This window comes from Phallusia mammillata, chromosome 6, assembly GCF_965637545.1.
Source record: "Phallusia mammillata chromosome 6, kaPhaMamm4.hap1.1, whole genome shotgun sequence".
Classification (NCBI taxonomy): Eukaryota; Metazoa; Chordata; class Ascidiacea; order Phlebobranchia; family Ascidiidae; genus Phallusia; species Phallusia mammillata.
Window position 1 is genome coordinate 2,942,069 of NC_137257.1, and position 27,765 is coordinate 2,969,833.

General features: G+C 35.6%; 4 protein-coding genes across 4 annotated transcripts in view; all 4 read left to right on the forward strand.

Annotated features, from left to right (window-relative positions):
* The window catches only part of LOC145233816 (uncharacterized), a 41,590-nt gene extending 35,798 nt beyond the window's left edge, over nucleotides 1-5,792 (forward strand). The window contains exons 49-51 of the mRNA XM_080098602.1: nucleotides 298-488; nucleotides 4,997-5,105; nucleotides 5,293-5,792. Coding sequence (XP_079954728.1) covers nucleotides 298-488; nucleotides 4,997-5,105; nucleotides 5,293-5,385 — 393 coding nt within the window. The 3' untranslated portion in view covers nucleotides 5,386-5,792. The remainder of the gene's footprint in view (nucleotides 1-297; nucleotides 489-4,996; nucleotides 5,106-5,292) is intronic.
* Nucleotides 5,793-6,486: 694 nt separating this feature from the next.
* LOC145233444 (uncharacterized) lies at nucleotides 6,487-7,875 on the forward strand. The gene is made up of 4 exons (XM_080098171.1): nucleotides 6,487-6,862; nucleotides 6,961-7,100; nucleotides 7,175-7,351; nucleotides 7,582-7,875. Exons 1-4 carry the CDS (start codon nucleotides 6,680-6,682, stop codon nucleotides 7,664-7,666), a joined length of 585 nt encoding a protein of 194 aa, XP_079954297.1. The 5' UTR covers nucleotides 6,487-6,679; the 3' UTR covers nucleotides 7,667-7,875.
* A 1,243-nt stretch (nucleotides 7,876-9,118) lies between these two features.
* On the forward strand, nucleotides 9,119-11,396 carry LOC145233987 (uncharacterized). Its single transcript, XM_080098757.1, has 4 exons — nucleotides 9,119-9,579; nucleotides 9,682-9,833; nucleotides 9,915-10,091; nucleotides 10,580-11,396. The coding sequence occupies exons 1-4, from the start codon at nucleotides 9,349-9,351 to the stop codon at nucleotides 10,683-10,685; spliced, it is 666 nt and encodes a 221-aa protein (XP_079954883.1). The 5' UTR covers nucleotides 9,119-9,348; the 3' UTR covers nucleotides 10,686-11,396.
* Nucleotides 11,397-14,092: 2,696 nt separating this feature from the next.
* LOC145232581 (uncharacterized) lies at nucleotides 14,093-27,487 on the forward strand. Its single transcript, XM_080097240.1, has 11 exons — nucleotides 14,093-14,291; nucleotides 14,730-14,913; nucleotides 20,762-20,895; nucleotides 21,660-21,819; nucleotides 22,243-22,421; nucleotides 23,788-23,902; nucleotides 23,984-24,064; nucleotides 24,475-24,708; nucleotides 25,344-25,475; nucleotides 26,555-26,778; nucleotides 27,197-27,487. Exons 1-11 carry the CDS (start codon nucleotides 14,261-14,263, stop codon nucleotides 27,220-27,222), a joined length of 1,500 nt encoding a protein of 499 aa, XP_079953366.1. The 5' UTR covers nucleotides 14,093-14,260; the 3' UTR covers nucleotides 27,223-27,487.
* Nucleotides 27,488-27,765: the final 278 nt, after the last annotated feature.

Here is a 27,765-nt window from a genome sequence, read left to right on the forward strand (position 1 = left end):
CCTTTGGTTAGATAGGAATCGAATCCTTGGTTAGCTAGGAATCGAATCCTTGGTGGTACATAAATTGAATCTTTGGTTGGCTAGGAATCGAATCCTTGGTGGTATATGTATCGAATCTTTGGTTAGCTAGGGATCGGTTCCTCGGTTAGCTAGGTATCGAATCCTTGGTTATTTAGGAATCGAATCCTTGGGTAAATAGGCAACTAAATCTTTGGTATACACACATCAAATTAATGCCCAATAAATCGAATCCTTCCGAAATACACAGATGGTTAAACCATCTTTTGAATTTGCTAGGGTCTTGGATTGTTTGCTGCACGTGACATTGAACCGGGTACCATGGTGATCGAATACATTGGTGACATCATACGTTCCGAGGTTGCAGAGAAGCGGGAGAAACAATACGAAGCAGCAAACAGAGGCGTCTACATGTTCAGACTTGATTCGGATTATATTGTGGACGCGACTGTTTCCGGAGGTCCAGCCCGGTTAGTATTGTAGTAGTTCCCTGGAATTGTACACCACTAAAACACCTTTGATGATTGCTTTGTTTTTGTTTTACATACTGCATCTTGTCCATACGTTTTGTTTCGCCAAGTCACCCAGCGAAATTTTACAACTTTTTACACTGTACACTGAAATTACAGTAAACCTTGAGTTAATCCGAACCTGTTTGGACCAAGAGTATGTCCGGATTAGGCGAAAATCTGGATTACCTGATGTCGATTAGTTAAAGCCTTACCGCATTACAGATTATTTGAACCTTGAGTTTTGTCCGAATTAGGCGAAGATACGGATTATCCGATTCCAGCTTAACCGATGTCGATTAGTTAAAGCCTTACCACATTACAAATTATTTGCACCTCAAGTTTTGTTCTAATTAAGCGAATATCCAGATTATCCGATTCCAGCTTAACCGATGTCGATTAGTTAAAGCCTTACCACATTACAAATTATTTGCACCTCAAGTTTTGTTCTAATTAAGCGAATATCCAGATTATCCGATTCCAGCTTAACCGATGTCGATTAGTTAAAGCCTTACCACATTACAAATTATTTGCACCTCAAGTTTTGTTCTAATTAAGCGAATATCCGGATTATCCGATTCCAGCTTAACCGATGTCGATTAGTTAAAGCCTTACCACATTAGTTATCATTTGTACCTCAAGTTTTGTTCTAATTAAGCGAATATCCGGATTATCCGATTCCAGCTTAACCGATGTCGATTAGTTAAAGCCTTACCACATTACAAATTATTTGCACCTCAAGTTTTGTTCTAATTAAGCGAATATCCAGATTATCCGATTCCAGCTTAACCGATGTCGATTAGTTAAAGCCTTACCACATTAGTTATCATTTGTACCTCAAGTTTTGTTCTAATTAAGCGAATATCCGGATTATCCGATTCCAGCTTAACCGATGTCGATTAGTTAAAGCCTTACCACATTACAAATTATTTGCACCTCAAGTTTTGTTCTAATTAAGCGAATATCCGGATTATCCGATTCCAGCTTAACCGATGTCGATTAGTTAAAGCCTTACCACATTAGTTATCATTTGTACCTCAAGTTTTGTTCTAATTAAGCGAATATCCGGATTATCCGATTCCAGCTTAACCGATGTCGATTAGTTAAAGCCTTACCACATTACAAATTATTTGCACCTCAAGTTTTGTTCTAATTAAGCGAATATCCGGATTATCCGATTCCAGCTTAACCGATGTCGATTAGTTAAAGCCTTACCACATTAGTTATCATTTGTACCTCAAGTTTTGTTCTAATTAAGCGAATATCCGGATTATCCGATTCCAGCTTAACCGATGTCGATTAGTTAAAGCCTTACCACATTACAAATTATTTGCACCTCAAGTTTTGTTCTAATTAAGCGAAGATCCGGATTAACCGATTCCAGCTTAACCGATGTCGATTAGTTAAAGCCTTACCACATTAGTTATCATTTGTACCTCAAGTTTTGTTCTAATTAAGCGAATATCCGGATTATCCGATTCCAGCTTAACCGATGTCGATTAGTTAAAGCCTTACCACATTACAAATTATTTGCACCTCAAGTTTTGTTCTAATTAAGCGAATATCCGGATTATCCGATTCCAGCTTAACCGATGTCGATTAGTTAAAGCCTTACCACATTAGTTATCATTTGTACCTCAAGTTTTGTTCTAATTAAGCGAATATCCGGATTATCCGATTCCAGCTTAACCGATGTCGATTAGTTAAAGCCTTACCACATTACAAATTATTTGCACCTCAAGTTTTGTTCTAATTAAGCGAATATCCGGATTATCCGATTCCAGCTTAACCGATGTCGATTAGTTAAAGCCTTACCACATTAGTTATCATTTGTACCTCAAGTTTTGTTCTAATTAAGCGAATATCCGGATTATCCGATTCCAGCTTAACCGATGTCGATTAGTTAAAGCCTTACCACATTACAAATTATTTGCACCTCAAGTTTTGTTCTAATTAAGCGAATATCCGGATTATCCGATTCCAGCTTAACCGATGTCGATTAGTTAAAGCCTTACCACATTAGTTATCATTTGTACCTCAAGTTTTGTTCTAATTAAGCGAATATCCGGATTAACCGATTCCAGCTTAACCGATGTCGATTAGTTAAAGCCTTACCACATTAGTTATCATTTGTACCTCAAGTTTTGTTCTAATTAAGCGAATATCCGGATTATCCGATTCCAGCTTAACCGATGTCGATTAGTTAAAGCCTTACCACATTACAAATTATTTGCACCTCAAGTTTTGTTCTAATTAAGCGAATATCCGGATTATCCGATTCCAGCTTAACCGATGTCGATTAGTTAAAGCCTTACCACATTAGTTATCATTTGTACCTCAAGTTTTGTTCTAATTAAGCGAATATCCGGATTAACCGATTCCAGCTTAACCGATGTCGATTAGTTAAAGCCTTACCACATTAGTTATCATTTGTACCTCAAGTTTTGTTCTAATTAAGCGAATATCCGGATTATCCGATTCCAGCTTAACCGATGTCGATTAGTTAAAGCCTTACCACATTAGTTATCATTTGTACCTCAAGTTTTGTTCTAATTAAGCGAATATCCGGATTATCCGATTCCAGCTTAACCGATGTCGATTAGTTAAAGCCTTACCACATTACAAATTATTTGCACCTCAAGTTTTGTTCTAATTAAGCGAATATCCGGATTATCCGATTCCAGCTTAACCGATGTCGATTAGTTAAAGCCTTACCACATTAGTTATCATTTGTACCTCAAGTTTTGTTCTAATTAAGCGAATATCCGGATTATCCGATTCCAGCTTAACCGATGTCGATTAGTTAAAGCCTTACCACATTACAAATTATTTGCACCTCAAGTTTTGTTCTAATTAAGCGAATATCCGGATTATCCGATTCCAGCTTAACCGATGTCGATTAGTTAAAGCCTTACCACATTAGTTATCATTTGTACCTCAAGTTTTGTTCTAATTAAGCGAATATCCGGATTAACCGATTCCAGCTTAACCGATGTCGATTAGTTAAAGCCTTACCACATTAGTTATCATTTGTACCTCAAGTTTTGTTCTAATTAAGCGAATATCCGGATTATCCGATTCCAGCTTAACCGATGTCGATTAGTTAAAGCCTTACCACATTACAAATTATTTGCACCTCAAGTTTTGTTCTAATTAAGCGAATATCCGGATTATCCGATTCCAGCTTAACCGATGTCGATTAGTTAAAGCCTTACCACATTAGTTATCATTTGTACCTCAAGTTTTGTTCTAATTAAGCGAATATCCGGATTAACCGATTCCAGCTTAACCGATGTCGATTAGTTAAAGCCTTACCACATTAGTTATCATTTGTACCTCAAGTTTTGTTCTAATTAAGCGAATATCCGGATTATCCGATTCCAGCTTAACCGATGTCGATTAGTTAAAGCCTTACCACATTAGTTATCATTTGTACCTCAAGTTTTGTTCTAATTAAGCGAATATCCGGATTATCCGATTCCAGCTTAACCGATGTCGATTAGTTAAAGCCTTACCACATTACAAATTATTTGCACCTCAAGTTTTGTTCTAATTAAGCGAATATCCGGATTATCCGATTCCAGCTTAACCGATGTCGATTAGTTAAAGCCTTACCACATTAGTTATCATTTGTACCTCAAGTTTTGTTCTAATTAAGCGAATATCCGGATTATCCGATTCCAGCTTAACCGATGTCGATTAGTTAAAGCCTTACCACATTAGTTATCATTTGTACCTCAAGTTTTGTTCTAATTAAGCGAATATCCGGATTATCCGATTCCAGCTTAACCGATGTCGATTAGTTAAAGCCTTACCACATTACAAATTATTTGCACCTCAAGTTTTGTTCTAATTAAGCGAATATCCGGATTATCCGATTCCAGCTTAACCGATGTCGATTAGTTAAAGCCTTACCACATTAGTTATCATTTGTACCTCAAGTTTTGTTCTAATTAAGCGAATATCCGGATTATCCGATTCCAGCTTAACCGATGTCGATTAGTTAAAGCCTTACCACATTAGTTATCATTTGTACCTCAAGTTTTGTTCTAATTAAGCGAATATCCGGATTATCCGATTCCAGCTTAACCGATGTCGATTAGTTAAAGCCTTACCACATTACAAATTATTTGCACCTCAAGTTTTGTTCTAATTAAGCGAATATCCGGATTATCCGATTCCAGCTTAACCGATGTCGATTAGTTAAAGCCTTACCACATTAGTTATCATTTGTACCTCAAGTTTTGTTCTAATTAAGCGAATATCCGGATTATCCGATTCCAGCTTAACCGATGTCGATTAGTTAAAGCCTTACCACATTACAAATTATTTGCACCTCAAGTTTTGTTCTAATTAAGCGAATATCCGGATTATCCGAATACGGTTTAACTCAGGTTCACAGTAGTAAATAATATACTACAATTATTCTAATAATATTATGGAAGTAAACTGAACTTGTGTCCGTTTAGGTACATTAATCATTCATGCAATCCGAATTGTGTTGCTGAGGTGGTCAACTTTGAAAAAGAAAAGAAAATTATGATTATTTCGAACCGACACATTCTGAGAGGAGAAGAGGTAATTTCATGTTGTTTCAAAAATACTTTATTATTTCTATAAACACGTCATACAATCTGTTCTAGTATTGGGTGTTAACCGTAGTGAAAAACCCTTTTCATTAAAATAATATTTAACAATTGTCAGCAGGTCTTCAAAAACAATGTTTAACTAAAATGAAACAAAACTGATCCATTTTTTCTTGCAGCTGAATTATGATTACAAATTCGACTTCGAAGACGAAGGGAACAAGATTCCGTGTCTCTGTGGCGCCATCAACTGTCGAAAATGGATGAATTAGCTTTTCACAAGGTGTCGCAAGCAAGCTGCCCTGTAACCCTCTGCTGTGATTTACACAAAACAAGACATAGAACCAAACGTCTTTTTCTAAAATGCAAAAGTTTGCCATGTACATAAGTCTTTTTTCCACCAACAACGAAATTTGTGATATGCTCTTTAATACGAGCACTTTCTGTTTTCACTTTTTGCAAGTTTTAATGTACATACAGAATTAACCAACATTTGTTGTTCCATTTCTCTTCGGTCGAAATTCGTATTCTTGTTTGTATTCATCACTGCCACGAAGTGAAGTGAAAATGCGGGCGACCGTTTATTGACTTCAGATTCACGTAAGGTGCAACCGACTTTTGTCAACGCGTATTTTTGTAAATACTGCTGCACGAGAAGGATTAAATATTAATCTGTCAACTTTTTGTTCTGAGATTTTTTTGTTTATAGTTTAAACACAGATTAGCTGAACTGAGAGTATTTGAACTGAACAGTATCTAACCCTTCAACAGGCAACATGGTCATCGAAAATGCTTTCCATTCTTAGTTAAACACAAATTAGTTAATATTTCGGGACTAAATAGTCAGTAATACCAATGTCTGGTTTGAACAATATCATCCTCTAAGAAGATTTTTGAGTTGAGTTTATTTCGCTTGGTGAAAGAAGACGTAGCGACAGAATTGCACTAAAACAATCACCAAGCCAGAAATAGCTACGCAACATTAAAGACGTTATGGAGTGCTTACGTAGTGGAGGGGAACAATTGGTGGATGATGACAAAACGCGCCGCAGCTAAACTGTATTTTAAAGCGCTACGTGACTTTGGCTCACCACACAGTGAGTAGAACACGCCTGGGGGAAAACGTTGATGAAACCAGTCGAGAAATACTGACTTCATCCTATTATTAGAGGAGGCTAGCCAGTTTTACAAAAGCAAAGATCATTTAAAAACTGAAAAATCCTCGCTTGTTATAAAAAAGTCACAGCTGTCGGAAATGCGTGTTTGGGTATTTAAACATGTTTAAACGTATGTTGGCATTGCATACACTTCAGCGTTGTTTACGTTTTTCTGTCGTTTCAGAGTTACATTTTTGGTTTGTGAAAGGGTTTAAAAGTAAAAAATGTTAGTTAAAAAATGTTTTATGTAGTTAATATCTGTCCGAGTCTTATATAAGAACTCCAAGGAAGATTTAAACTGTTTTTAGACTATAGCCACGGTATTATTCAACTGTTTCTTGAACAGTGATTGTGTCCAAAGAAAAACACACCTGGTTCAAAAACAAAGAATAAGGAAAGTGAAAAAAACATGGTTGATCTTCAAGCTTACGTTGCCGAGCAAAATTCGGACAGTGCCAATTTGTTATCATCCTGGATTCCTTCATCTGTTAATATTTCTATGCCTAGTGTGTTTGTAGGTGACACAAATGAAAAACCGTCAGACTCTTCATGGTTTAGTGAAGCCAAAAAAGATCCCATGTGTCCAGCTTGGGTAAGTTTTTCCTTCTTTATCAAGTTCCTCCTAATCTTACATTAACAGCTCATGAAAAAACAATATTATGTACTTATCCTTTGCATTCACGAAAGCAGCGCCTAATAGGATTTGCATGTTGCATTTGTGGAGGCATTTTCTGTTTCAGTTTGGCAAGTCTTTACGTTCCTTTACTCCTACTGAAAGCACGGAAATTTGCATTGCTTTACAGCCTTGGAAGTTTATTTATGATTAACAGGTAAGATTTTAAATAAAATTATTTATGGCTTGCTGTCAATGATAATGTAAACCAATTCCATTTTAAATTTGCAGTTTTTCATTTCTCTGGGGTCCATGGAATCACGCCAGGCATTTAATGACAAGGGAACGGTTACCATTTACAACAGCATATTTTGGATCACTTTTTGCGACTCTCTATTTTGCAATGTGGCTTAGAAGCACTTTGTTTACATCAATTGCTGCCGTGATTCAAATAGTAGCACTACTTTGGTAGGTACCTCACCTAGACATTTATGTAGGCTTAACCTGTCATGTAAAATTTAAGTAGTCTATCTTTTTTAACCCAAAACTACAGCGGGCCTATAGCAATCATTATTATATATTCAGACATGTATGGGTGCAAATTATGAATGTGTACAATTCATTATAAACATCCGCCTAACAAGTGATACCGCAATGCTTAATTTATTCATTAACCTGAAAACAAAATTCTTTTTCAGGTATCTGGTCAGTTATTTTAGGTGTCTGGTCAGTCATACACCTGGGGACAAACTGGGCTGTCATTTATCTCCAAGCTTTTCATGAGTGCTGTTAGCAGGACCGTCAGTAAATCTAGTTTAACAAGGAACAATGATGACGAAAATGAACTTGAGTTTCCTACTGGTGCTTGTATCTCAGAAAGTGTTTGTGCAATGTTCAATGCCATGTTCTTTCCTGTGTTTTATACTCAGTTTATTCATTATGTACATAACTTTACATTTAGTTTTTTTTTTCACAAAAAAGTGAAGAAGTCAGTTTGTTATTAGAAAAACACAATCTGCGAATACGCCGCATAAGACGAGAGTCACAGAAAGAAGGTAATCTGTCCGGTTCGCTGTAGTAACAAGAACGCGATAATCGTAGTGAGAGAAGCCGCCACAAGTTTATTATAAAAACATGTAACTTGCACAATAGCGTAGTTGTGATATTTGTAATTAGCCGATCACAATCTGACATGCAAGTATTAGTGGTGTCGTAGTATACCAGTCACAAATTCCATAAAAATTGCCTTTACCCTACTGTTGCAATTCCAACCTCATTCAGCAAGGCACGCCTAAAACGCCATGTCATTGTACGTATGATGCTTGAAAACAATACCTATTGCCAGTTATCACACATCTGTTGTGCACAAGAACACATTTTCTTGTTGAAGATAAAATTCTAAATAAAACTGGAATAAAAACACTACCATAATTTAACATTCTTCTGGGTGAGAACAGGGGCGTATCCAGAAATTTTTAACGGGGCGGCTCCAACATTTTCATTTGGAAATTTCCCTAATGACGTTATTAGATCTGCTTCGGAAAATTTCCCACACAGATGTGCTAGACCGCACGTGAATACTTATTTTATACGTCAAACTGTCAGTAGTTTCGTTATCTAGTTCAAAACGACGCATTAAGCTGCAAAGTGCTTTGTCCAAAATTGTAAGCACTAGGCCCAAATCCGAAAGTAGGCCTACAAGACCGATTTGAAAACAAACGATGCAATAACTTTTTACATTGTTCAAATGCAAAACCAGTTCGATATGTTTAATTTAGTACAGTTGGCACTTTGCAAGAAATTGCAATCAGCGCCCTCAACCCCCCATGTTTTGGCGGGTAATTTCGTATTCCGGTTAGTATCTGCTAAGTTGGTATTATTATGTGACGGGAGCTTACAAGAAAGTGAGTTTGGCGTATGGTGAGTAAAACACGACTGGAGGTTTTTCAAAAGCATGTGTCAAATTGCATTTGTTGGTTAATTGAAGAGGTATACTGCCAAATTTCCCGTCTTCTGTTCTAACTATCATTTCAGCACCTTTAATTGCCTGTTCCCGAAATGAACCTTGCAAGATTTTATCACTCAAGTCGTTCCTTTAAACACTATTAGCATATGTTTAATCGAATAAAAAATACAAACTTCCATGCTCGCTACCAAAAAAATGCAGTTGCCAGAAATGCGTGCTTGGGAACTTCAAAACACTGCAATAGTTTGGATTCTTTGCGCCTGTCGTGGACTGGATCAAACAGATGACGTATGTTGTCATTGCATAGTATACACTTTAGCGCTGTTTATGTTTTTCTGTCGATTTCGAGTTACATTTTTGGCTTGTTAACGGGTTCAAAAGTGGTGTTTTTTAAAAAAACTATAGCGTCGGTATTTTTTTACTGTTTCTTAAACGGTAATTGTATCCAAAGAAGACACGCCTCTGGTTCAAAAACAAAGAATAAGGGAGTGAAAAAAACATGGCTGATCTCCAAGCTTACGTTGCTGAGCAAAAGAAAGGAAAAAGCAGTTTTCTCGGCAAATCAGCAGCCTCTGAAAGTGATTCGGACAGTGCTAGTCTGTTATCATCCTGGGTTCCTTCATCTGTTAATATTTCTGTGCCTAGTGTGTTTGGAAGTGACCAAAATGAAAAACCAACGGACTCATCATGGTTTAGTGAAGCCAAAAAAGATCCCATGTGCCCAGCTTTGGTAAGTCTTTTGCATATATAATAAAATCTTTTAAATAGGTTCACCAAAATCTTACACTTACGACTCTTGAAAAATACAGTTTTAGAAACTTATTCTTTGCAGTCACGAAAGCAGCGCCTGATAGGATTTGCATGTTGCATTTGTGGAGGCATTTTCTGTTTCAGTTTGGCAAGTCTATATGTTCCTTTGCTCCTACTAAAAGCAAGAAAATTTGCATTGCTTTACAGTCTTGGAAGTTTATTTATGATTAACAGGTAAGCCTTAAAACGTCATGTAATAATATATGACTTGCATTCATTTATAATGAAAATCAATTCTATTTCAAATTTCTGCAGTTTTTCATTTCTCTGGGGTCCATGGAATCACGCCAAACATTTAATGACAAGGGAACGTTTACCATTTACAACAGCATATTTTGGATCACTTTTTGCGACGCTTTATTTTGCAATGTGGCTTAGAAGCACTTTATTCACATCAATTGCTGCAGTGATTCAAATAGTAGCACTACTTTGGTAGGTATTTGTATAGTATTTAATATGGAAAGCTGATTTTAATCTTTGTATTGTAACATTGGCCAGCACATAAAGTTGTCTTAATTTGATAAACATCAACAAATGTATTACTAAAATTTTCGCCTTCTTGTTGTGAAGTCAATTTTGGGCATTGGTGAAGATAATGTGAGTGCAACTTATTTGCAATTTTTCGCAATGGCTAGAATGTACACTGAGCCTAACTAAAAGTGTTACACCTACACATTTGTGTATTAACCTGTCTTCACCTATAATGTAAAAATAATGTATCTTTTTAAACCCAAAACTACATTAGCCCTAGCAATCATTGTTGTATATTCAGACACACATATATATACGCCTGCTGTATGGGTGTAAATTGTAAATGTGTACAATTCATCATAAATGCCTTTGCAAAAACATCCACCCAACAATGATACCACAATGCTTGATATATATTTAAATAACCTGAAATTTTTTTCTTTTTTAAGGTATCTGGTCAGCTATATTCCTGGGGGACAAACTGGACTATCATTTATATCAAAACTTTTTACCAGTGCTGTTAGCAGAACAGTTAGTAAATCTATGCCAGTTTAATGGACGGTCAAAAAACAAGGAACAATGATGACGAAAATGAACTTGAGTTTCCTACTGGTGCTTGTATCTCAGAAAGTGTTTGTGCAATGTCCAATGCCATGTTCTTTCCTGTGTTTTATACTCAGTTTATTCATTATGTACATATCTTTACATTTAGTTTTTTGTGTATTTTCCACAACAAAAGTGAAGAAGTTAGTTTGTTATTATGTTTTTTTAACAGGTATTGAATATTTTTATTTCAGACTCTATCTAAAATAATATTTAAAATGACATTTGTTTGTCATATATCATAAAGTTTTTTATCCTTTTTTGTGTGTTTTAAAATTGCTTTTCTTTGCTTCACAACAATGCTCAGCACTTGGAGAAATATGACAATATTGGTCTTATAACAAGCATATAACCACATTTTAAGTGTGTTTGAAATCAGTAGCTTGTTTGTTTATGACCTTTTCTTGTCAGAGCATCTTCGAACAGCAAATTGGGTTAAATTTATATGTGATGTGAAAACAATAGCTTTTAAATATAAATCCAATTCTCCCTGTTTCTGTGGAGTTTTGGAGACTTTTTACGTCAAGATTCAACAAACAAAACATATTTTAAGATAAAAAGTAATGCATCACAAACAAGATCTCTCCTAAATCGACTTGTTGTTGCATTTATTTTCTTGGAAACTTGTTGGATTTCTTGAAAATAACAGTTTTGTGAAAATAGTCTTGACCAAGATGTGAACGGAATTTTTGATTGATAAGATGACCCTAATTTCAAACTTACATGAACAGTTTTTCAAAGTAAATTTACCCTTTGAGGTCACTTACAAACACATCAGTTTATCATTTTTTGTGTTGTAGAGTCTAATCAATAGGTAGCTTTATTCGTTCTCGCTGAGGATATAGACGAAATCGTTGGTGCTTTTTTATTTAGTTATTAGCGCCTTAAGGGTAACGTAAGGTTTATAAAAAAATCCAGTAAAATTCTATTTTATATTGTTGCATGTCCAACCTCATTCAGCAAGACCATAAACGCCATGTCGTTGTACGTAGGTGCTTGAAAACAATGCTTATTGCGAAGTTATCACACATCTGTCGCGCACAAGATAAAATATAATCACGAGAAAATCGCTGAATATTGAAACTAATGAGAAAGTGTTGAACGTGTACTTTCTAGTACAGTTAGAAGTAGAGAAAACAATTTACGGGAACGACCCGGTATTTATCAACACAGCCCAACAGAAAACAACCGTTGAAAGACCACGTATGTCGTATACCAAAGACATTTTTGAGACATCTTATTGTACAAATTAATTGTTATTATTGTAATTAAATCAAAATTTAAAAAAATAAACAAATTTTACACATCTTACCCCGTCTTACAGAAATAAATAGTTTTATTGCTGCAAAGTTAAGGTAGGGGCGTTTGTTTCGAGCACTCCTAACACTGCAAAATGCTTTTTAATATACCATGGAAAACACCTTTATGGTGTGCATTGTTTGTTGTTAGTATGTAATATAAGAAAGTCTTTTAAAAGCTGATTTGTGAGATCGATTATTACGTAACTAACGGTAAAACCTAAGTAAGAGATATAAGCTTCTGGCTTCTGTTGTTATTACAGTTTTCCTAATACCGTTATCAGTTGCAGTTATAAGTCGTTGCAGTTGTTTACCTTAAGACCACGCAGTTTACATGTTTGGGCGGGGCACTGTAATTTTCGTATTCCGGTTAGCAGCTGATAAGTTTGGATTAACACTAAACTAAATGATGTCATTTAAAAATGTCTGTGGATCTTCTGTTACCGGCACGAAACGTACGCTCCCTCAAAAAAGTTTTTGAAACTATTGATACTACGTCAAATAATAGTTCTGATACTATTTCACGTTTTAGCAACACATAAGGCGCTCTTGCTAAAACCACTGTTAGTTGTAATTTGTGACAAAGTACCACGCTTTTTTGTAATTCCAGCCTTTAAAATTCTGCACCCTATTCATAAAATCAATTGTTTATTTTTTTGGCCGGTTACCATATAATTTGTACATTTTCCCGCTATTTTCACAGAGAAGGAACTGAGCAAGTCATCTTTATTGCAGCATTGACATTTTGGCGAGAATCCCCGTAAAATATGTTGCCTGGACGACTTATGCAACATTTTTCTAAAAAACAACAGTCGGGAACGTGTACAGTAGCTAGGAAAAACTGAAAATCTAGTGTCCTTTTTTCTACAGATAGAATTGCATTTTAGCAAGTCACGCTCTGAATCTAAGAGTACGAATTGATGTCAAGGGACCTGAAAAATCCGTTTTGTGCTGGCAATTGCAAGGTATATTACGCTTTGGTTACACATAATACATGGTTAGATTGTAAACAAGCTTACTTTGTTTTGTCATCTAGATCAATGTCTGAATTGACGGAATTGTTGTGCAACAATGAAAGTAATGAACAGAAGCTCGTCGCTTGAAGCAAAAATGCCGAATTCGCATGGCGACTTATACGTCACCGGTACTGGTTCTTTTTTGCGTCATAACACCAGGTGAGGCATTCCGACCAAATTTTTTGGCAGTGTTTACCCAAATCCTATTGTTTTTCAGCAATAGGCAACTTGTAGTTTGTTTTCAAAGTTACGGATTAACTACCAATAGCTGGAGATGGTGGTTAGATTTAGCGCCTAAAACCTGGAATTACCGTCTAAGTTGTTTACTTAACTACTCGATTTGTGTTCGGTTAAAATTGTTCCACGAAAATGAGCGAAAACCGCAAAGCATATTTGCAACGCATCGCGGAAAATCCAACAAAACAAAATTTCATAATATGCTCCATGGTTTCCGCCTTGAAACGGTGTGCATTCTGCATAAATGCAAACAAGCTTAGTGTATATAACTCGATTTTAAACAGGTGCAACTTTAAGAAAACATCTTTCACAACATTCAGATTAAAGGCTATTTTTTTCTAGCCTACGCCTTGCCATATGGTTAATATTAGGTGACCAGCTGATTCGGTATGACGCCTTCAATGGGCCTGGCGTAGGCATTTAGATTGAATGTTTTTTTGCGCTACTGTCAAATAAATTGGTATTTAATTAAATAATTGTTTAAACAAGTAGGGTTAGTATGCTAACAGACACAATACGAAATAATAACTTCACATGTTGCTAAAACGATGCTATATGTCCCTACAAATTGTAAAATACATTCTTTTGTTCCTTTAGATCTGTAATCTTGCGGTTGTTGTGTACTTTTTAAACTATTCAATGCAAAGCTGCCCACAATGTAAATGTTGGCGCAGTTGATAACACCTTGATAAGACAACGGGCAATAAAATGGCGACTGCGATTTTGCGTCGCTCAAAAATAAAAAAGAAAAAGTTTAGGGTAGTTTCTGAATCTCACTGCTTTTAAAAGGCGCGCTCTATGGATTGAATTCATTTATTAAATCTTCCGAAGCCTAAAGGTGTCATTAAAGACCGTCGCTAGTCACTGTGAACAGTAAAGATTGATTTGTCGTGGTGCATGAAGAGCTTTAATACTGCGACGAAAACCATAGTTTGGTCTGAACTATTAGGAAGAGCGTTGTAGATTTTTTGTGATCATGAATATCAAGTGTTTGGTTGTTTTGTCTGGTAAGTGTATGGTAACTATTGACACAATTTACTGTGCTAAAGGTAGTTTGCAACTTAACAACAGTATTTGTTGAAAAGTCTGCATGATGTATTCTGTATACACAAGTTTTTTTAGCATGTAATGTTTTTGATTAAATTACTTTTTAAGTCCGTGTATAGTGTTTCTAGCTATTTTACAACCATTTTCCAAACTTATAAGGTGGTGGTTAACTAAACAAAGGTTCGACACCGTTTTTGCGTGATGAACTTTGCACATAAAACGCAACAAAACAGATAATTTCTACATATTTCCCAAGCAGAAACCGTTTGCGAATGTTGTACCAATTTAAAATTATGTGAAAATTTTGCTATGCTAAAAATTTTTAGCGAATAGGATTATGATGTAATTGGTTTCAATTTTTGTGTGTATGAAACTTTTGAAACTGTAATTTTTTGCAGCTTTGACGATGCTGCACGCGTGTACGGTTGCTATGACAATCCCGCGAGCGTTCAATTCTTACTCCGGAATAAATTTTCTCTTCGGATCCTGTTCTGTGCAGGAGTACTACGAGAGTGCTCAAGCCTGCCGTCGCGAGTTCTTCAACTCCGTACGAGTTGATCGAATCAAATCGGAAAACTGCAGGTTGGTGTGCAGAGTTAGTTAATGGTGGTTAAATTTTTTGCTCACCTAATCACGATATATACTGGCCCTTAAAAATGTGCCAATGACAATATCCTGAACCGCTATAATGCTCAACAGACGATTCCGGTAACATATATTGACTGAACATTGCTGTAACTTGCAACACACTTGAATCAGTTTGTCAGTATTCCTGTATGCAAATTCTTGTTGATTTGCCATAAACAACATGGCATCATCAGTCCTAAACAGGAAACACAGGCTCTCTGTCAGTTTGATTTCTAGTAAGCTATGTTTTAAGTTTGTTTCGTTCTAAAAATGATTTTGTTCAGTCCAATCAATGTTCATAGTCGCAAGCTCAAACCTCATTGCTAACAAAGCGGCAGGAAAATATCCGAAAACGAAAATTAGAATTTAGTAAGATTTAACAACATAAAGTTGTCGAGATTTGCGCGGGGATCTGCTGAGATGTTAGTGCATTGTCTGTACTTATTTTCAAACATCCAGTGTAGTAAGTCTTGAAATATTACATTTCAAAGTCCTTATTGGCGGCGGTTGTGGAGCCTGTTTGTGCTGAAAGAACGCGTCTTATCTAAAAAAAGGGAATTTTTGTAATTATTTCGGTCTTAAGAAATAGCGGCGGCGAATAGTGAATCATCATGATATTATTACTTGATAGAGGGCGAACAATTTTGAAAACATGGTATTTGAACTTAGACAGTTTACATCATCATTATTTAAACACATGTGGGTGGCGATCGCTAGATCATTGTCTTGTTCTGTAGCTCATACATTAATATTCCACGTGATCACTTATTGTCGGTCGCCCATTTTCGTTAAATTTATCATTAAATGATCAATGACTAGGTGGTCAATGTTCGGCATTTCACTAACCGCTTACGCGTTTTATTTCCTTTTTTAAAAGCGTTTCAAATAAACCATGGCATTGAGTTCAAATTAAATTCAAATGGAAATCTTGTGGCTTTAGCGCGCAAAATTAAATTTTCTCATACATTCTCTTGCAGTTAAATACATTAGCCAAAGAAGAAAAACACGGCAGCGGGTCGAAGCTAGACTCGCAATTTACAGGGAGGCAAGGTCTTGTTAAACTTAAGCCTAAACCGCCGACAAAATACCAGGTTTTGTTCGCTACAAAACATAATTTCGCCATTGTTTTGTGCTCAAGCGGACCAGGGATGCCTTGGGGCGCTAAATTAAAGTGAATCGTTCGGTATTTGTGTCAGGAATATGCGCTTTTGGAGTTGTTGTGAAGAATTGACCCCAAAACATAATTTGTTCTCATACGCGTGCGAAATTTCACAAGAGCATTTCGAACGTTTTAACAATTTTTAAAATTTCGTTTTGGTGGATCTTTTTGTGGTACAGACCTATTGACGCAGGCGGGATAGTAAGAGATTTGGGCTGATAACACTCTTTTTATAGGTGTTTGTTAATTAGGCGCCCATGAACATTATACGTTGATTTTGACATTTTTGGATAAAAATTTTGTTACGAAGTCAACATCAACTAAAAATGAACACAAACAATTAGGGACTGTTTACGCACGATAAAGTATAGTTTTTCTATCGTTTTTCACTTCGTCTCGATAACCGTGCTTTTATCATATCAACCATTATCTTGATATTTCGCTAAACACCAACCTGCATATTACAATGATAGTTTAGGTAACGCTAATATGCAACTGTAACAAGAGCATTCGACTGACGATGGCACATTAAAACATACACAACCTCGCCATGGCCTGTGGTCTTCTGCCCTTCAACCTGGTCCATTGTTCTCTCACAAAAGCGCAGGCGCTGTATAACAATAGATCTCGCGCGCAAGCTGCAAGTTTTCCCGGAAATCGAACGGCAATCTCCCGCAAATCGGCCCAACGCTTGCGTGTTATCTTATCTTGAATCTGTATCTTAGCCAAGATGGCTTAACGTTGCTTCTTATTCCGACAATTGCACGGCCTTGATGGCAAAAATCTTTAAAAAACTACGGTACTAAAAGACCTAAAGCATCTTGCTATAGGAAGTATGGTTAAGATACGACAATCTTTAAAGATGTCTTTATCTTCGACTTGAACGGATATGTCAAACTCTGGTCGAATCAAGATTATAAAGTTTATTTTTCCGGTACATAATCACAATCTTTAAAGTTTTCAGTTACCACAAAAGACGGGAATGTATCCATGGACTTTCGCACGCTTTTGTTTTTGTCAAACTAACTCAAGGAAAACATTATACGACGCTTAGGTCTGCTTAATTTATAATGATATTTTTTGCACATGTATTACATGTATTTAACAGTTATAAAAGTACAGTGATTTCTAGGTCGGAAAACTGGTATTTGACCATACTTTGGCGGAAATGTTATTTTGACTTACTTTCACCAATGATTTTAAAAAATGATTGCCTTTTAGATCATCTATGTTCAAATTTTTCCGCTATTTTATCTGTAAAAAATTGTTTAGAAACAGCTTATAACACAAATAAACTTACTAAAACGGCCAAATAGTTACTTTTTGGGGAAATCGTCACACTGGTAATCAAATACAGTTGTATAGATTTAGCCCTGCGCTTGTTGTGTATTTCGCATACTTTCGTCTAAACCTTGTAGTGTTTACGTGTTAAGCTTGCGGGTATTAATCCGACATTGTTTAAATGTAAACGCGCGTCAAAACTACGATAAAGTGAGTCAGTCAAGAAGCAGAACGTCCGTTTGTGCATTCTAAGTCGCTTTATTGGCTTAGCTTGTGTTTTGTGCACGGAGTTTAAACGCATAATCCGTTTTTGACGCCTCGTAAAACTCGGAGGAGTAGAGGCATAAATTTCAACACAACTTAATGTGGAGGAATAATAACGTCAGTTTAAAAATTTGCTACAAAACAATAAGAATTTTCGTTTCCAAGTTAAAAAAATATTTTTATTTTTATTTATTATTAATTCAAACATATTTGAAATTTGATAAAACAAGTGCAAAGAGCAGAAATAAATTTCAGTTGCGTCCAGTTTTTCAAAAATTAATGAAGCTAATTTTGCAGCATCATCGGTATTTTATTCAAATAGAACATAAAGTTTTATCACATACTTTTTCATGCAACGAGCTGGAAGATTCTATTTTTAAATTTGAAGTACAAGTATTGCTTTTTGTAACAAATTATTTCGTGCTCGAGGCGCAATGGTAACAGTTGCATAAAACTTTTGGAAGATCTGCTTTTGGCAAGGAAAACATTTTGTATTTGAAACGCCATTGTGACACTGAAAAGCATTATTTCACAATACAAAATGCGCCTTGTTCCAGAATGTCGTTAAAATCGCGCGAATCGTTGAACGACAAAATAGAAATAATAAGTGACGTTTACCTTATCATCTCAGTCGTCAAATCTTATTACATCACTGTAATTTCGTACTTAAACTGATATTACCATATGCTTGTTTTATCAAAACAAACCCAGGTCGTATAATGGCTTCACAGTAGTGACTGAATCAATGGTTCCCTATGTTGGATACGTGGTGGCACCGACCAGGCTCGCGTGTCACTTGTCTTACGGTTGGGCACCTGTCACACGTCAGCTGTCACGGCACATGGCACGTGCGTGCGGTAACTGTGTATAATTAGAATCCGATGTAATACCCTGCGCATGCTTCCGTGCCGAGTGAATAAAGACTGCATTGTGTTTTGCAATAGACGCAAAATGAAAGTATTTTACTGTTCATTTTGTGTGCTGTGAAACTAACGTATTTGAATTGATTTCAGACTTGTTGATATCCACTACGCAAAACACCTATTTTTGCAGAAATTTGTTGAAGTCTTCAATCAAAATTTTATTAGCATCTTATTCAAATAGAATCAATACATTCATTGCAACTACTCCTGCCTAAAATTCCAGTTTTAATAACCAGAGGGGAAAAACTAAACCCTTATTTTTTTTTTCACGTACTAATACTTTTACATTATTTTCTAGATCTAGACGGTTTGAAAGTAATTGTTATTAAAATTCTATGTTTTTTAGAAACTTGAATGCGTTTGGTGCGTAACCATCATTTTGTGCTACGTTCGTTAGTTCATTACTCTAAACGAAAAAGTGTCGTTTTAATTCCTTACTGATTACTTAAACAGCTGTTCCCGCCTTTACGCAAGCTTGTCCTTTCATAATTTTTCAAATTTCTTTAGTGCCTAAAAAAATTAAATTAGAGTTAAATTTAAAAAAACAAAATGTCATACCAACAGATGGTATTATCAGCATAAGTGTTGTTGAATAACAGAATTGATTTCGTAAGTCATTTTCTCTGCGTCATATCGCTGTACCTTATCTTGCTCTTGACATTTTCACAAAAGATGTATTGTTTAACTTTCGTTGACGGAACATAACAAGGTCCAGTTGTTATTTAAGCCCAAAACCGAATTTCAGTCAGAATTGTGTTTCAAATGATTCAGTGGTTTAGATTTCCTTTCAGATTGTTCTCATAATTACCAAAAAGGGATCCTTTAGGAGATTTGGTTTTATGGTAAATTTTTGTGTATGTTTTGAATGATATTTTTCTTCAATAACATTACTGGAATGTGAAAGATTACCACATAGATACAACGTTGAAATTTGGCTCTCTACTAGTAAACACAAATTTCACAAATTTTTGCTTAATGTTACATTCTTGTAGAATATAAAAGTCAAAACATACGTAAACCGCTTTTACACCCTTTTATTCAATCTTTGATGAGATTTAAGTGTTTATGAATGGATGTGACCGTTGTAGCCTCATATATTAACTGCCGAAATGTTTGAACAGTAAAGCATGTTACTTTTTACTTATTTTTTTTGAATTAGTTCTTCATATTTCGACACCTTGTACCTGCCACAAAAATAAACAGGAACGACTATTTTTGAAGCACAAATAAAAAATGGCGGGTTTCGCAAGGTTTTGCATTGTCCACATTTTCTTAGGCCTTTTCTTCTAATTCTACATTGTTTCTTAACCCCGAATATGCGACCACCTCTCGTAATATATTTTCACTCCATTCCTTAAACTCGGTATCCGAGAACGGCCATGCGTTGGTTTTAAACGGTTATGTACGTCGTGTTCTCTATATCCAAGATTTCTCTTTCAACCGCTGTTGCTATGAAAATTATCAAGTGGAGTTGAATATTTCTTGAAGAATGACTTTTGGGAAGAAATTACGAAAACTAAATTTACATTCTGTTACGTCACTATTAGGTGTGATTACATCAACGCATTCTTTACAACAACCAAAAGTGCACTATAAAGTTTTACAACAATTAATTATCAGCGCATACTTGTAAGTCTTGCATTCATGCCCACGCTTTTTCTGCAGCGATTCTTCACTGATGATGTCACTTTAATTTCGCGTCCACAAAAGCCAAAGCTCCAATTTCGCAAACAGAACATGCAGCAGCTTTGAAACAGATTTAGCTTAGTTTAAATGTAGATAACCTAATTTCTTTCCGTGAATTGTGATCCATCCATCGTATATTTTGAGGTTTTTCTGCTTTGTAAAATGTCGTCTGTTACAGGTTTGTTTTTCCAGTTAGACATTGTTTCGTGTAAACCTCAACGACGTACAATTTAATTAAAACCTTTATAAGTATGGTTTTGTTCATTTTGCGGACAACTTTAATCGATTTTAAACTTTCGTCGTTCGAGTCCAAAGGTGTATAAAAATTAATGTGTATATGTTTGATTAATCAAACCGATGTAAAATATTCGCAAATATATATTTTTTTGTTAACAAACCTTATTTTACCATCTGTGTTTTGAAACCTGCTTGTGGTCAAATAGGTTTCAAATTATTCCCGCTTTAAACCTTTTCATTTCTGTCATTCCAGTTCCCTTTACCGTGACCTCAAAACTTGTATGCTGCGTGTTTTCAACGAATGTTTGAACAATTCGATGTTGGAATCGTATTTGTTCCAATACGATCAGCGTGAAGCCGTCGAAGATAATTATCTCACATTTTTAGGTACGACTAACCTAAATATCAATTAATGTGAACTTATATATTTTAACACAGTGGTCAGCAACCGCCAGTCCGCGGCCCGGTACCGGTCCGCGACGAGGTCGTTACCGGGCCGTGTACTTTTTTAGTTTAAATGCTTTGAAACATTTTGCCCATGTATCCCAGGGATGATAAACTAATTTAGGCGCTTTCAATGCTAAATATTTGCAGTTTTTTGAAGACCGGTCCGCAAAAAAATTCCAGGTTCAAAAACGGTCCGCTGTACAAAAAAGGTTGCCGACCCCTGTTATAACAGACTACAAGAATCAGCCTAACAGGGTTTGCAAAATATTCTCAAAAAGAGTGGCAGACGATCAGCGTCAATGTATACACTGTGCATGTCAGTGTATATTTTGTCAAAGTGAACTTCTGATGAAAAAAATGTTCAATTAAATACTTTGGCTTTTAAATGTTTGCATAAACGTTTTTGGCTTAATAGTGATGCTAATTGAGGCATAGTTTGAAATTAGCTTGTTGAAAATGTGACTGTATTTACGTTTTTACTCAGATTCTAGTTTGAATATTTTTGATTCGGTTTGCTGAGTGGTTTTAAACCTTTTTTGTTCTTTTCAACCCTTTGCCCAATCAGAAAAAGTTTGTTCTTAAGTACGATTAAATTGATATCTATGTTGCTACTTTATCAACGATTTCGACTTGAATATCTCTAACTGCTGGATTATGAGAATTACCTTTGCGATGAGATATTAAATTTGTTAATTATGCAACAGGTGACGAAAGACGTTGGTGCGATCACGGTGGAATCAGTTCTCCTGTCGTGTTACATCATGGTACAAACTGCGACCCCATCTATTCGCATGTTACAAAAGACTGCGTGGCTCTTTACCAACTCGTGTTCAATTCCCAAGCATCACAACGTCGCCTCTGCAGGTATATATAAGAAAGTGTGTATGATGTATCCTTGCTTAATTTATTGGCGTCATATGCCTAAAGTCGCAGCAGGAAGGTATCGTCACGGCTTTTACGTTACGTCCCATCATGTACGTGACGTCGTTGTGTCCTTTCTACGTCATAAACCTGACGTCACATCATGTACGTGACGTACTGTTTTTCATAGCGTAAAGTGAACCAAAATAATTATACATAAAAACGTAAATGGTTTTAAAAGTGTGGTTTAAAGATAACTTTAGTTTTTTTTTCGTACAATTTTTCTCACCTCATATATATGTTGTACAAAATTAAAAAAGTTCTAAAAGATGTCGAAGTTTAAAGAACTGCTTCAATATACACCCTAAATTGCTCTGGGTTTCTCATACAGCTGGACATCGTAAAACATTTTCTTATCCTTTGCAGAGAGTATAACAGGGCACAGTTGTGCATATTTCGAAGCACAATCCAACATTGTTCATTTACCACTCGCCCTTTATCGCAAATGATGAGATTATTGGTGAACATGGAACTTTCCTACCAACCTTACTGCCACAAGTGGTTCGGGGAAGAAGTGGTTTCTTACTACAATTTATCGTCTGGCAGTAAGTATGAGTTAATTTTAAGCCAAACTGTATAAAATAAATGCAATAATTGGGAGCAATAGTTTGTTTGCAAAACAAGTTATGTATTGGTAACACAATTGTGAAATACAATTTGTGGTCATTGTGAAATTATGCCTATTGCATTTCGCTGTAAATATGTTTGTCATTTCTTGAAAAAAACAAAACAAAAAAAATTCGTTAAAATAAAAGATAATAAAACATAAAAATAATTAAAATAAAAACAAAGCAGAAATGCCGTAGAATGTTTGTTGTTTTTGTTTAACTGTTTATTATGGGAAACTATTAGTACTTAAATATTTAGGGAAAATAGACACATTTTAAAGACCTACGAAAGTATGGGTGAAAATTTAAAGTCTGCTGTTAGTATAGCCTTCATAATCGTGAATCTGCCTTGATCTTGTTACCAAATGTTCATGTACAGACAATATTTGCACATACAAAAAATCACATGAGAAAATGCGCATAGCAGGATATATTGGTTATGTAATATCAATTTAACCTTCTGTTACCTTAAAGTCCCAATGTCATGTCGTTGTGTATTGTGCAGACTGATGTGTTGAAAAATGCCGCATAAACGTAATGAAATCTAGGTTGGGTTAATTTTTCGGTTTTTCCCATGTTTCAGTTAAGGGATAGGCTTGTAGTTTTGGTCTTCAGTAGTTATGACATCTACAGTAATAAACAGCACACCTTAACGCTGTGTTCCTGTTACATAAATTATTTCCCTCTTTTTACCGGTAAATAAATATCAAACAAGAGGCGCAAGAAAAACCATCACAATTTTGACAAGCTAGTCATGACTCATTGGAAGTAATTTTGTATGTACACTGAGATAGGTAAACACATTTGTTGCCAAAATTTAACACTCATGTTCAGCCTACCAACTAACATAGCTAGTTACAGTACAAATAATGCCTAAAATTGTTCTGAAATGGAACGAAAATCGATTTAAAGTTGTTAAATCTATGACTAAATGTGGGCAAGAGTAAAAATAAAATAAAAAATTTTGAATGAAGACAGTCATAATTTTTAAGACACTGCTTACGAAAATAAAGACAATCATAGTAACGTTTTTCTTATTAAGGAAATCTCCTTGCAAGCAAAGCAAAGTACTGCGACGATTCAGGGTCATTAATTCATGACTGCAGGAAATTTTGGGTAAAAACACTGAACCAGTCGTTATATTTTATTGTCATGCTTTGGTAACAATATGTATATGTCCTGTGAAAGAATAAATACAGCGACTGATTTAGTGTTTTTCTCTCTAAGAACAATCATAATAATACAGACGACAGTGGTAGCCTATGTGAACTCTTTACATATTTCAATTAAATTATTATTTCAGTTGTTTGCCCACCTCGTTCACACGCCGATGTGATGTTTCTCGCTGATGTCAGTGAAGGAACAGACGACGGTGCTTTTGAATCAATGAAATCTGCGATCAGAAGAGTCGTTGACAAGTACGTTGGTCGTAAACCACTCCTTATCTTAAAAAAGTGGAAAAGACTGTCACAAATATGTTATTTGCTTGTTGTACATAGGTTGTCGTATGGAATGAATGGAATAAGAGCTGGATTTGCGCAGTTTGATGACCGAATTCTTATGTCTATCAGGATGAACAGGTTAAGAACTTGGTAGTATTTAATAAAAAGCTATATTTTTAATATTATGTTTTTGTACTTTTTTACAAAACTTTGTCATCACTTCGTTACTAATAGACATTACAAAAACCAGTAGGTCGTTATTGCTTTTGGCGTTGCTCTTCATAAATTTTCGAATTGTTATCATTTCCTGCAATAATTTTAATGTAAGCAACAAAATGTATGCAGGCGTATCTTTATTACTAATATGTGGTCAAACCTTCTACTATACCTACTAATAGCATTTTGGAAGACCTCCAATTACATAAGAGCAAAGATTTCATGCCGTAAGGCGCGTAGTATGAAAAAACGTTGCCATCGGCGAGTTTCGAACCCACATCGACAATTTATCGTGTCAAGTATTTCCACAAAACTGAATTTTGATATTTCAGGTATTCAACTGGCAAACGGTTTCTACGTGGTCTCAGTCGTACAGAGAGAGCTGCGATTCGAACCGGCGCCCCTCGTATGACCGGTAACGCACTTTCTTGGTTGGCCAAACACTTGTACGTCAACGACACCGACCTTTCCGCGCTTCGTCCCCACCACACTCCCGTATGTGTTGTTATGACGACGGGCAAAAGCCAAGACCAAGTCAGATCTGTGATAAAAACCTTGACAAAGAGGTAAGTTATAATAAATAATAAAGGAGACAGAGAAAAGCTGATGTTGGGTTTGCAATACCAGTTTAGGGCATCAAATCTTTTCAAAGTTAACTTAAGTTTTCACACAATTTTATTTGAAAAAAGCGGACATTTTTAACAAAGATTAAAGCAGTGGTTCTCAAACTTTTTATTGTCGGGGCCAAATGGCATTTTTTGAATGTGTAGGGAGCCGCAAAAATAGAAACCTTGAGAAAATCGCTAAAGAAGATGACCTTGAAAGCTAAAATAGCAATGTTTGGTGGTTTTCTGAGGTCCGATGCGAGCTGCAAAATAAGTAGTTGGGAGCCGCATGCGACCCCGAAAACCGAGTTTGAGAACCACTGGATTAAAGCCATTTCCTCATAAAGTCACAGTAAAGTAAGAATCTGTTACACGTTCCTAATTGGAAAGATGTGTTCCTTGTTGCTCTTGCAATTGCCAACTTGTTTTGCTTATTTAAATAGTTTGAATGCGTTTTTTGCTCTTTTTTGGCTGAATAATATCTAACCGTATCTATGATCTCTTTCTTATTTGATATGTCAAATTCTCACGTTTTAGTTGATAAAATTAACAGTTACAGCATTTTGTAAAGCTTGATTCTTTTTCGTTTTATGCAGAAGAGTTCGTGTGATACTGATTGGTCCACATCTCACTAATTCAACTTCACTCCACACAATACAAACACGGGACAAGGTTTCGTTTCATGACCACTGTGGCAATTTACTTCAGGAAATCTGTCAAGCCGATCGGTTCGTACCTTTTCTGTAGGTTTTAAATGTTTTAGCGTAGTTAAGTTATATTGCTTGATGAAACAAAACGTTGCAACAAAGTTGTACTAAAATAATCACCAAGCCGGGAAAAACTGCGCCACGTTGAAACGTTATTCAGTGCAAAAAAACTCAATCAGTAGGAAATAAAAATGGAAAATATGAGTAAGACGGTATGAATTTTGTTCAGTATAATCCCTTTCAGTTCAGTCCGTAGGAAAGTACCATTCAAACTTCGACTTGAAACAATTCTGCACGAGTTTTTTATGTTAGCCACAGACATTCAAAACATACTTGATCACATACCGCTACCACAAAAAACTTGCACGTTTGAAAACGAAAAACAATAGGATTAAAGACACCGATCGTGTTTTAAGCTGACTTGTCTCAAGTGGTTGTAAACCATATCAAGATGGTATTGAAACCACATCTGTTGTTTCTGAACTCAATTTCAAATAAAAATTACCTGGTTTTCTTCTTTTACCATGGTACGGAATAGTACCACGTTACTCTTTTGTGACGCCATTCGGGCCCAAGGCAATTTGTTTACGAAACAATTACAACGAATAAAGTTAAGTTCAAATTCACAGTCAATTACATATCAGTTAAAGATTTTAAACACAAAAAACTGGGTACAAACATAAGAAATACGACTCAACGTTAAACCAACAGTAATACTACTTTACATACATATATTGTCATAAACTCAAACACAAAGTTGTCGTAAAGCAACAGGGCGATAAAACAAACAAAAAACGCAGTGATAGCAAGCTCGTACTCAAAATGGCACCAGTCGTGTGATACAACTTTGTGTTTTTATTTATGCCGTTACCTTGATGAAAGTGTCTCGTATGGGACGTCGAAATGATTGGCTTGTTAAGATGAAAACTGCTAGAAGAGCCACATATTAGTTAATACATTGTGGCTGGCAGCAACAACTTATTTATGATGTTACATGTGGTGAAAAATGGCACATGCGTATTTCTCTGCCTGAATTATACAACCACGTGACTCACGTCATACGATGTGATTGGTCAAATTTTTTTTATCTACCTGTGCAGGGATTATCGAGAAGGGAGTGATGATTTTGGACCCGGATCTTTTTTGTTCGAAAACAATTCACCTTTGAACTCACTTAACCGGTATTTTCTGCGATTCGGCTTCACCCACTTGCCCTTATTGTGGGTCCCAAAACCGGTGGTTCCACAAGGCCCCATGGGCTTTAATTCCAACTCCCCAGGGCACCGTTATATCGGCAACGTTTCAGAGTTCTTGGATGACTCAAGTAAGAAAATAATTAACGCGTGTTGCTATTTAATCACTTACTTCTTACATTGGTTGTACGATAATATAACTGTTTGATAGTATTAAATAACAGCTAGGAATTAAGTAAGTTATGAAACTTTTTGTTCACAAAGTAACTTTAAATTAAGTAAGCTAGGATATAACAATGGATTGAATTCGTTTAATTCGGAAATTTATTGCATGTAACATTTAAGTCTTTATAAAAGAGAGTTGAATTAGGGGGAATCACGTCGAAGCACAGCTTATCTTTCGGGGTTAGTGATTAAATTTACGATGAAATTTCAAATAATATTGTTGGAGATAGTTGTAGGGCCAGTCTTTCGTAAAACTATTTTTGTCGGGTTTCTTTAAAATATATTATACTTTCCAAGCATTGTAACATGGTTCTTTATTTTCAGATTTTTTGGAAGGTGAATTGTACTAGTGTTGTCCAAGATACGTCGGTTTGTCACCAGGCAAAATCGAAGTACAAATTATGGAAAGATGAAAAAGCATTCTTGCCAAAATTGTCAAACTCAGTTTCAATTGGTGCCAATAGCCTACCGACTTTTTTTTTACTCTTACCTATTTTTGTTCGTTTTTTTGCTTTTGTACATAGTTTTTATGTTTGCGTCTACTGTTTATAATAGTTTGAATATGTGTTTTGGGTTTGTTTAATCAGTTACAATAAACTCAACCTTAAAATGTCACGTTTTTATCTGAAAGGTCGATTTCATTTCAGATAGGTTTAAAGTTATATTATATAACTTGTCCCATTGCAAACGTTTTTTAAAATCTGAAAAGTCGATTTCATTTCAGATAGGTTCAAAGTTGTATTATATGACTTTAAGACGTCCCATTGCAAATTCCAAACCACTACATGCATCGTCGTCAAATTAAAGCAATATTCAATCTTTATTCTTTATTTTAAAAGTGCATTTGTCTACCCCTGATGTCGTTTCCAGTAAAATGAAACAAGCTTTCCAGT